The sequence below is a fragment of the Myotis daubentonii genome, chromosome 11, assembly GCF_963259705.1.
Source record: "Myotis daubentonii chromosome 11, mMyoDau2.1, whole genome shotgun sequence".
In the NCBI taxonomy this organism is placed as follows: domain Eukaryota; kingdom Metazoa; phylum Chordata; class Mammalia; order Chiroptera; family Vespertilionidae; genus Myotis; species Myotis daubentonii.
Window position 1 is genome coordinate 79,562,752 of NC_081850.1, and position 10,750 is coordinate 79,573,501.

Here is a 10,750-nt window from a genome sequence, read left to right on the forward strand (position 1 = left end):
GGGCGTCCAGGGGAGATGCAGAGGTGGGGTGACAGCGGGAGAGGGGCGAGGGGTCCAGAGGCGCCGCAGCAGGATGGGACCCAAGCGGGGGGCTGGCCGGGGAGGGCCCCGTGACTTCAGCCCCGTCTCCTTCCAGCGCGCTCGGCCCGTGGGAGGCGCCAGGGCGGGGGCCCGTCGCTCCGGCCCCTCGGCGCCCGCCCCCGCCTCCCCGACAGCTTGCAGCCGAGCCGGATCGCCGTCCCCGGGGAGCCCGTCCTCGGCCGCGGCGGGGCCGCTTCCAATCTGCCTGCCGGCGCGGGGCGGGCGCGGGGAGGGCGAGGCCCGCCGACCCTGCCCGAGGGGAAGAAAGTTCCTGCGGCCGGTGGGGGGCTTCCCTGGGCTGGGTCTCGGGCGCGGGGAGAGGCGGGCGGCCCGCCTTCCGCCGCGGCCTCCGGCGCCGAGCCGCACGCGGGGCCCGTGGGGAGGGAGCCGGGGCGCGCGGACCCGCCTCGGAGACCCCGCTGCCGGCCCGCGGGCGAGGCCCCTCCGCCCTTTGACCGCAGACCCGGCCCAGACCCCGCGGGCCGCGAGGAAAGGCCCTGACGCGCTTCAGACCCGCCCACCGCGCGGGGCCGCACCCGAGGCGGACCCCGAAGGGCAAAGGCGCGGAGGGGCGGGGAGGGCAAGAGGGCGCGGGATCCACAGTGAAAAGGCGCGTTTCCAGCGCCGCCTGGGAAATAGGAAGCCGTTGGCAGCGTCTACACTCGCCCTCCGAGGCCCTCGCGCTCCCGGATCAAAGCACGGGCCGCCGCAGGTCACCGGCTGGATGGGTCCCTGCCGCCTCCCTCGGGCCCCCCGGATCCCTAGGGGTCCCCGGCGTCCCAGACACGACCTCCCGCACTCTCCACCCTCGGCCCCCAGCGAAGCCACCTTCCCGCCCCTTCCTGGGGCGACGCCAGCTCTCCCCACCCGCCAGACCGCAGGGCTCCGAGCGGCAGAGAAAGGGCTGCAAAGCGCCCCACGCGAAAGCCCTGGAACCCAGGGGAACGCCCCCAGGACAGGGCTCCCCCGCCGGGGTTGGCCCCTCTCCGTGGCCGGAGGAAGGAAGACCGGGAGGGGCCGAGGAAAAGGATCTAGGACAGCCCCGGGGCGAATCACTTGAATAACTGCCGGGAAGGGCCGAGGGAAACTTAAAAAACTCGCATCCCGAGCCTCTGGGGCGCAGCGGGCTCCGACCCCTCCCCGCCAGCCCGCCCCCCTCGGCTAATCACCCCCATTAGGGGCCTCATCACCGGCCTAATGAAAGCAAACCGCGTGGAAATGGCCGGTAAACAGTTGGGCCTGTGCGGTAATTAATTCAGTGTCTCTTTTAATCAAACTGAAAGGGAATCGGGCCGCGACTCGCGGCGCTGTGACATCACCCCCAAAATCGGCCAGAGCCAATCAGCGACGTCACTCCGGGGCCACGTGGGCTAGTCCCCTTTAAAACACACACACACACTCACACACACACACTCACTCACACACACACACTCACACTCACAACATAACGAGGGGGGAAAAGAAACAAACAAAACCCCCAGCCCCAAAGTAAAAGTGACACAGGTTCATTTTTTAAAGGAAGGGGGAGGCGAAGGCGCGCTCGGAGGACCGGCTGGGAGCGCGGCGGCCGAGCCCGGGGGCGCTGTCCGCGGTGCTGACGGCCCGGGGGCGCAGGGAGCGCGGAGGAGGACCTGCGGGCCAGGTGGACAGTCATGCGCCGCGCGCCGCCGCCGCCGCCGCTCTCCGCGGTGCTGACGCCACCAGGTGCGCTCCGTTCCGCCGGCCCGTCGCCCGCTGCTCACCGCGGTGCTGACCCCGCTGCCTGCGGCCACGCTCGCCTGGAGGAAGCGTGCGGTTTGGATTTTTAAACGCCGTCCTTTATTTAGGTTCCGACATCCTCGCCTCTCTTCTGTGCCAGAGGAGCGCTCAGGCCGTCCGTCTCCCCCTTTGCTCTCCCCAACTTGGCGCACCCTCCCTCCCGTGCCTCCCTGACACTCCCACCACCCCCCCTCGGTTCGGCGACTAGGCGCGATGCTGCAGAAGACGCGCTGAGCCCTTTTGGATCTAATGCGCAGAGGAGGCTGGCCCAGCGCTCCTGGGCTCCCCCAAGGCTGAACTCCATCCAAGGTGCCCGCAGGCTCCCTGCCCGCCTTCCCCATGCCAGCCCGCAGCTAGGGGCAAGGACAGCGGTCGGCTGGGGCTGGGGGTGGGTGGGGAGCTTCCGGAGAGGACAGGCCGAAGCTTGGCTATGGAAGGCTCCAATGGCTTTGGGATCGACTCCATCCTCTCCCACCGGGCGAGCAGCCCCGCCCTTCCCAAGGGGGACCCCCTGCTTGGGGACTGCCGCTCACCCCTGGAACTGAGTCCTCGCTCGGAGAGCAGCAGTGACTGCTCCTCACCAGCCTCACCAGCAAGGGACTGTCTGGAGACGGGCGCCCCGCGGCCTGGTGGGGCACAGGGCCCAGGTTTGGACTCCCACCTGCAGGCCGGACAGCTCTCAGCTCCAGCCCAGTCACGTACAGTGACCTCCTCCTTTTTGATCAGGGACATCCTTGCCGACTGCAAACCACTGGCCGCCTGTGCGCCCTATTCTAGTAGCGGGCCGCCCGCCGCCCCTGAGCCCGGGGGCCGCCTCGCACCCAAGGCCGGCGAGGACTTTAGAGACAAGCTGGACAAAAGTGGCAGCAACGCCTCGTCAGACTCCGAGTATAAAGGTAAGAAAGCGGGAGGTGGAAGCGTGGGGGGGGGGGTGCTGTGCTTCTAAAAGCCGGCAGTGAAACTTGCGTGCACACAGGAGGGGACACGCAGAAGCCGGCCCTGAGCTCCCCCAGGGCCTGAACCTTCCGGCCTGCCCGTGGCTATGCCTTTGAGCAACAAAGAGTCGGGTGGAGACAGCGGGGAGAGGGATACTGTGCGCCCCAGGAGAGACCCCCCAAAATGCACAGAGCAAACTTTCCAAACTTCCGCTGGGTCTGCCCTTCCAGCGGGGCTGGGGGTCAGGAGCAGGGGCCCATCTGGCCAGAGGCTGAGAAAAGACCGCAAAACAACCAGACCCCTAGGGCTCAGCTGGAACGCCCTCCGTATAGGAGTGAAAACCTAGCGGAAGGAAGCAAGAACAGTCAGAATTCTCCACCCTTTCATCTGGATTTCCGAGGGGGAGAGAAACCGGGCTTTGCCTCCCCTTGGGCCCAGTGTACTCTGGGCCCCACGAATTATGCAAAAGGAATGCTCACTTCAAAGCAGCAGCAGCAGGCAGGCAGGGCTGCGAGGCTGGCTGGGAGCGGACTCCGAGGTCTGGTCCAGGGGGGAACCCTGCTGCACCCACCCAGCGGTTCTCGCAGAATTTGATTTTTAAGAGAATTGAGCAATTTCCGGTTGTGTGGGACCCAGGGCTTCCCGAGTGACCAGCTCCCCGTCCCCTTCCCTGGGGGTCACCGGCCCTTCACCTGCCTCTCACCTCTGTGAACCTTTCCTTGTTGTTCCCTTTCATCCCGTCTTAACCAGGGAGCCGAGATCAAGAGTAAGAGGACGGGGGAGGGAGGGAAAAAGAAGGAAGAAAGGGAAGCATAAAAGGAGCGCCCTAATTTCATTCTCGCCGCCCGCCGGGGCCACTGCCTGGACTCAGCTCTTTGAGAGGCCAGTGGTCAGAGTTCTTTCCCCCGCAAGAAGCGGGAGGCAGGCGGGGAAGGAGTGTCAGGGCTTCGGGGCAGAGCCCGTGTCCCCCACAGCAGAAACCCGGGGCGGCCGAGGCCCTTCCGAGCCCTGTCAGCTCAGAATTCATCCCGAACGCTTTTCATCAGATAGCACTTCCCTACGAGGGCATCTGCTGTCATCGCGGGCCCTGCACCTCCCAGCCCCTATTCGTACGCAGTCTTCACAAAAATGCGGAACGGCTCGCAACACTCTCCTTCCAGCCAAGAATTCGTTTGTGGACATGCCCTGACCTCAAACCCACACCCGTGTGGGGCCCCACACCCCATCTCGCTGTCCTCGGCTTCCCCACACACCGCCCGGCCGCCTGCAGCCCAGCCGTACTGAGGAAACGAGAACGAGGAAACGGGCAGGCAGAGGCACCCACAGGGAGTCCGGAGGCACGGGGCCGGAAACCCCTGCTTCACCCCGGGGGCTGTTTCCCGAGGCAAAGGAAACCCGCCCCGGAGAAAGACAGGTGCAGGGGAAGGCAGAGAAGCGACAGGAACATCTACTTATAACAATGTTTTGTGGTTGGTAATTCTCAACAGCACCCAGCTTTGTGGTTAGAGTGAGGGGCAAGAATCGCCAACGTCGCCTGCTGCCAACGGTGGTGCCGCCGGGCTGGGAGAACCTGGCTCTTGTCTCCTTTAATTTGGGATTTCAAGGAGAGGTTTCGTTTAAGATCATGGGAATATCAACGTCCCCCTCCTGTCGGAGAAGATATCCCAGCGGGGAGCGGGGAGCGGGGAGGGCGGGCCGTCCATGCATCACTCAAATAGGCCGGAGAGGAGGAGGGTGGAAGGTCTTCCCACCCCACCCCGAGGCGGTGCGCCTTTGCGCCTACGAAGCCCGGGGTCAGAGGGCGGGGTCAGAGGGCGTGGGGACACCGCCGCCGAGCTGAGCCCGCGAGTGGCGGCGGCTGCTTTCCCAGGCCGAGCTAGGAAGGCTGGCGGGAAGGCAGACACAGGAGCCAGCCCGGGCGGCCCTCCGACCCACCTCCCGTGCGGCGTCATTTTCTCCACGGAGGCCCTGGAGGGGCGGTCAGGCCACCTGAGGTGCTGCTTCAAAGGCTCCTAAGATAACGAAAGTCGAAAGTGTTGTTTGAAAGGAGCTACAACCGGGCTTTCATGGAAGGTCTGCCGTGACCCTAGCTGCTGGAGCCAACGTCTGTCCGTCTGTCCGTCTGTCTGCCAAGAAGCGGAGCGGCGAGCGGGCACTCTGCTCCAAACCGCCCCCCGGCGGGGAGTGTCTCAAACTCAGGGGCGTTGAGGTGTGGCCTCCAGCCTGGGATCAGAGGCCCCGGGGCGAGCTGGTTCTGGGCGGCACTGAGGCTGCCTCCAAAGGCTCCCGCCCGCCTGCCTGTGCCGGGAGGGATTAACGAAAAGCCGGATCTTCCCGACCACGCAGCGCAACCCTCCACCCCCAGCTCAGCCCTCAGCCCCCAGAAGTGGGGTTTTTCACAAATAGTCAGGCGGGCAATTAGGTCAAAAAGCAAGGTTTCCACGGGATCAAGTTGGAGTTCGGATCATTGTTTCCTTGCACTTTATTAAACTTTACCTGCGAGCATGGACCGAAATCAGCTCCCAACTCCATCCCAACACCGGAGGAGGCGGCCAGTCCCTGCGCGGCCGAGCGGGGAGGGCAGGGACGGCCGGTTGGGCCGGGAGGAGGCGTTTTCTCTCCAGAGGTGCTCTCCCTGCCAGCCGCCTCGGTGCACACGGCGCCCGCACCCTCCCGGCTGCAAAGCAAGGCCTTTCCGGTTGAAATGTCTCCCTCCCTAGTGGCTCAATTAACCGGATTATTGTTTCCTACAGAGAGGAATCAACTCGCATTCAGCTGAACCTTGTCACTGCTAACGCCAGGCACAATGAAATTCACCATAAAGGAAAGCGCAGAGAGAATAAGAGTGGGGGGAGCCCCAGCCGGGCCCCATTTGGGGGACGTGGTCTCTTTGGTTATACCAGTGGTCGGCAAACTCATTAGTCAACAGAGCCAAATATCAACAGTACAACGATTGGAATTTCTTTCGAGAGCCAAATTTTTAAAACTTAATCTATATAGGTAGGTACATTGTTATTAACTTAATTAGGGTCCTCCTAAGGCTTAGGAAGAGCCACACCACAGGGGCCAAAGAGCAGCATGTGGCTCTCGAGCTGCAGTTTGCCGACCACTGGGTTATGCTTTCGGGGGAGAAGGAGGGAGACTGAGTTTGTTTGAGGCAGTGTGCGCTTCAGTGCGGTCAACCCCCATCGCAAGTCGAAAGTGTTGTTCGGGGGGGAAAAATAAACCATCTTGTCGGTCCGGTCCTGGGGCCTCAGGCGTGGGGACTCTGCTGGGGTGCCCCCTCCGAGGGGCGGAAACACCCCGGCAATGGGAGCTGGTTGGGAGCCACAGTGGGCGTTGCGTTGACAAGGGAACAGACCTGGGCACAAACCCGCCGCTTACTTTTCCAAGTGCCTTGGCTCGGAGATCGCGCTGCGACGCACCCTGGAGCTCAGCCTCGGGCACTGGGCGCTGTTGCAGTTTAAGAACCGGCAGGACCAGCATTACGATTCGCATCCTCAGAGGGGCCAGGCGAGATGTGGGTACAATTTATCTTCAGGACCGCGATTCGCTCCGGGGTGCACAGCTTTTTGTCCCTTCAATCGGGTTTTTCTCCCCAGACTCCAGCCCGCAGCTCCCTCCCTTTCCGGCCCATTTGCAGCCAGAGAACCCGGGCGCAGTTGCGGAGCCCAGCCCCGCACCCCTGAGCGCGGACTCGCGCAGCCCACGGGTGGGCGCGTACCCCTGGGTCCCTCCCCCGGCGTCCAGCCAGTCGCTGGGTTTATCCCTCGGGGAGTGCAGGGAAAGTGGGTTGCGTTCTCTCGGCTTTGGGTCAGTCCTCCATCCGGGCCGTGGTCCGGTTCCCAGTGGCTTTGCCGCAGCCGGGGCCACTGCTGACCCGGAGCCGCGGTTGCCCGAGCGGCAGGAGCAGGGCGGGAGGGCGAGGCTGGGCCCTGACGCGCCCCTGTCTCCGCAGTGAAGGAGGAGGGCGACCGGGAGATCTCCAGCTCGCGGGACAGCCCCCCGGTGCGCCTGAAAAAGCCGCGCAAGGCGCGCACCGCCTTCACCGACCATCAGCTGGCGCAGCTGGAGCGCAGCTTCGAGCGGCAGAAGTACCTGAGCGTGCAGGACCGCATGGAGCTCGCCGCCTCGCTCAACCTCACCGACACGCAGGTCAAGACTTGGTACCAGAACCGCAGGTGAGGCCCGGCTGTGGGGGGTGGGGCGCTGGGGAGGGGGAGGAGGACAGAAGGGGTTCCCTCGCCTTTCCTATCTGCCCCTCCAGGGAGCATGTCCAAGGCCTGACCGCTAAGGAGGGCCCTGGGCTTTCCCCATTCTGTAAACGTGGGAACCTGGGACCCCCGGAGAGAAGGCCTTGCCCAGAGTCCACACGAGTCACAGGGAAAGGCATGAACTCGGCCTCCAGCGCCCAGGCATCCGCTCCAGGGCGGGTGGACAGACAGGCCACGGGCCACAGGAGGTCCAGGGCCTGCCCCATCCCAGCCAGGTCCCACCTCCCCACCTGGACCAGCTGAGCTCCAGTCTTAGGGCCACTGAGTCCTCCCAGTGGGAGCATCAGGCCAGAGTGGGGTGGTGGCCTGTGTCCAGAATATTTTTCGGGGAGGACAAGTAGGCAGACCCCTGGGATTGGGGTGGGGGTGGAGATGGTGGGGAGGTAGGGGGGCAGGAGAAGTAGCCCAACACAGCAGCTGCTGAGGGCTCTGGGTTCGACCCAGCCTCTCTGGCCTCCTCAGTCTCTCTTGTACTGAAATGGAGCAGGGAAGGGCCCGCCACAGCTCCTCCGGGGACTGGGAAACTGGTGTTCTCTAATCTCTCTCCCTGACACATTCAGAGACAAAGATACATACATGTAAACACACACGCACATACACACACTCAACCCATAAGCACACAGACACACACACATAACTCACTGTCACACAGAACACTCACACGCAAGGCACACAGACACACACACACCACATAACTCACTGTCACACAGAACACTCACACGCAAGGCACACAGACACACACACACCACATAACTCACTGTCACACAGAACACTCACACACAAGGCACACAGACACACACACACCACATAACTCACAGTCACACACACACACACACACCACATAACTCACAGTCACACAGAACACTCACACGCAAGGCACACAGACACACACACACCACATAACTCACTGTCACACAGAACACTGACACCCAAGGCACACAGACACACACACACCACATAACTCACAGTCACAGGCACACACACACACACACACCACATAACTCACCATCACTCCCACACTCAGCAGAGGCCAGAACGGTGCTCTCCATAAACAAGCCTCAGAACGCGTCGCCCATTAATAATAAATACCGATTACTGCTCCGGGCATCAATAATTAAGGCCCGTTACAGTAATTACACAATGATGATGATGATGAATAATTCAGGGAGGGGAGCGGGTCCGTGTGGCGGAGCCAGCCTCAGTGGGACCCAGGGGCTGGCCCAGCTCGGGCCCAGGGACACACAGGGGTCCGTGCCTCCGGACTTCAGCGCCCGGCAGGCTACAGGCTACAGGCTACAGGCTACAGGCTACAGGCTACAGGCTACAGGCTCGCCCCAGGCCTCGGACCTGGTGACGGGAGAGGGCGAGCGAGGCTGGTGCGCCTTCTGCAGAAGCGCGCTAACCGGGTACCGAGGCGGTGCAGCCTCACCCCACAGGTGGTAGCAATCCAACCCTGCCGCCCTCTCTCCAGGGCCACCTTGCCTCCCAGGGGGCGGATACACCGGGGAAGTTCCAGCGACAGCTCTGCGGCCGGTGTTCCTCCCCAGAGCAGAGTGTGCGAGGTTAGAGGCCGGCGGTGGGCTCTACCACGTGGGAGACCATCTGGAGAGAGGGCCAGTGCCTCAGTTTTCTTATCTGCAAATGGGGAGGAGCGGCAGTTTGAAGGAGCGAATGCGTGTAACACGGGCAAGCGGCAAGCGGTGCCGGGCGCGCCCTGATTAACTAACACCTTAGTGGGTGTCCGGGGCCTCCCACAGGGCCATGGGCCCAGCACCCCGAGGGGCGGGGTACCCCGCCCCGGGCCGCAGCCCTGACCCCACCCTGGCATTTATTTCGGTCCCCAGGACTAAATGGAAGCGACAGACGGCCGTGGGGCTGGAGCTGCTGGCGGAAGCGGGCAACTACTCGGCGCTCCAGCGGATGTTCCCGTCGCCTTATTTCTACCCGCAGAGTCTCGTCTCCAACCTGGACCCCGGCGCCGCGCTGTACCTGTACCGCGGGCCGAGCGCGCCGCCGCCCGCCCTGCAGCGGCCTCTGGTGCCCCGCATCCTCCTCCACGGACTCCAGGGCGCCGGCGAGCCCCCGCCGCTGCCCCCGCTGGCCGGCGTGCTGCCCCGCGCCGCCCAGCCCCGATGAGGCCGCCCGCCTCCGGGGCCCCTGTTGGGCTCTCCGGCCGCGCGTTCCCCGAAGGGCAGATGCCAAGTCTCCTGCAGCCCGGACCCCGGACCCCGGACCAGGCCTCCCTAGCCTCCCTCGGCGCCCTCCCTCTCGGCCAGTCCACCGGGAGCCACTTCCACCCGCGGATGTACATACATTGCACCCCCTGCCGGCGCCCAGGCCACCCCCTTGTCCCTCCCAGAAGCAGCCTGGGCGCCCCGGGCTGCACTCCCCCGCCCCCCACGCTCCCGCTGTGCACCGAGCTCCTCCCCGCGCCCCTGCCGCAGAGGGGGGCGCGCAGCGCTGTACATACGGTGTGCAAAGTGTATATGAGGTTATTTATTCGTGACCATGAGCCGTGACCGTGTCCGTGAGTCAGTGAGCCTGTGGCCGGTGCGCTGCCCCCCAGGCGGGGCAGGAAGCGGCCGGGGGCTTCCCACCACCGACGCCAGCCCCCTCCAGCCTCGGTCCCAGCAGCCAGGCCCTCGGGTTCTCTCTCGCTTTTTTAATGTCGAAATAAACTTCTTACAAATGACCGGGCGCCTGTGCGCGCGCAGCGCTTCTTAACCACCCTGTTCCCCTCTGGGGACTCGGCCTCCCTCCGTCCCCGCGAGGAGCCTTCATGCCCCTCCTTCCCGGCGGCGCTGCGGCCCGGGCAGGGGTCTTCCTCCCTCTCCAGTGCGGCGAGCTCGCTGCCCCCTCCCCCCTCCATCTGGTTCCCGGCCGCTCCCAGCCTGTCCCCGGGGCCGGGGTGGGGGGTCAGGGCCGGGCGCTCGCTGCGGCCGAGCTGGGGCCGCGGTGCCCTCGCTGAGCCGGCTCATCTGGCCGCAACAAGGGCGCCGGCAGCTGGTGACCGGCCGCCGGGCGCGGGGCCGACAGATGGGCTCCGAGGCGACTCCCCTCTCAGCCCCTCCGCCCCGCGCCCGGGCGACGTTGGGGCTCGGGCCGCTCGCGGACGCCCAGGTGGCTCCGGTCCCGCGAGGGTAGGACTCCAGGAACTTTCACTGGGAACCGGACGCCCCAGCGGGTACCCCACTTCCGCCTCTCCCTCCACCCTAGTAAGTGGGGGATGAGCCGCAGAGAGGACCTGGGGGAAGGGGCTTCGCTCTCAGCCAGACTCTAGGCCTCCAGTTCAGGGTCAAAGGGCTGAGGCCACCTCCCGGGGCCGTTCCCTCTCCAGGGAGCGGGGGAGGCGGCGGGGGTGCCCCGCTCCCACCTGCAGCTCACGCGCCCAGGACCGGAGACACGCCCAGGGCTGGGAGGTTTGGGGGCTCAACATCCTGAGGCCCTTCACTTGGTGGCATGGTCGCGCCCGGAGGACTGCCTGGTGGTGGAGAGCTGGGGGCAGCTTAACCTCCACCCACACGGCCCTGCGGCGTTGACTCCCTACCCCCCCCCCCACACCCTCACACCCGAGTTCCCTTTCGGGGGCCGGTGAGGGTATTATTCTAATTTTGCAAAATGCACAGCAGCTAATTAAGTCAAGGAGCCCTGGCTTTGGGGTTCTTTTGCATGTGAATGGGGGCGGTAAATCCCCAGCCCGG

General features: G+C 64.7%; 1 protein-coding gene across 1 annotated transcript; it reads left to right on the forward strand.

Annotated features, from left to right (window-relative positions):
* Window positions 1-1,456: 1,456 nt before the first annotated feature.
* Window positions 1,457-9,423, forward strand: BARHL1 (BarH like homeobox 1). Its single transcript, XM_059658818.1, has 3 exons — window positions 1,457-2,735; window positions 6,734-6,956; window positions 8,894-9,423. Exons 1-3 carry the CDS (start codon window positions 2,270-2,272, stop codon window positions 9,183-9,185), a joined length of 981 nt encoding a protein of 326 aa, XP_059514801.1. The 5' UTR covers window positions 1,457-2,269; the 3' UTR covers window positions 9,186-9,423.
* Window positions 9,424-10,750: the final 1,327 nt, after the last annotated feature.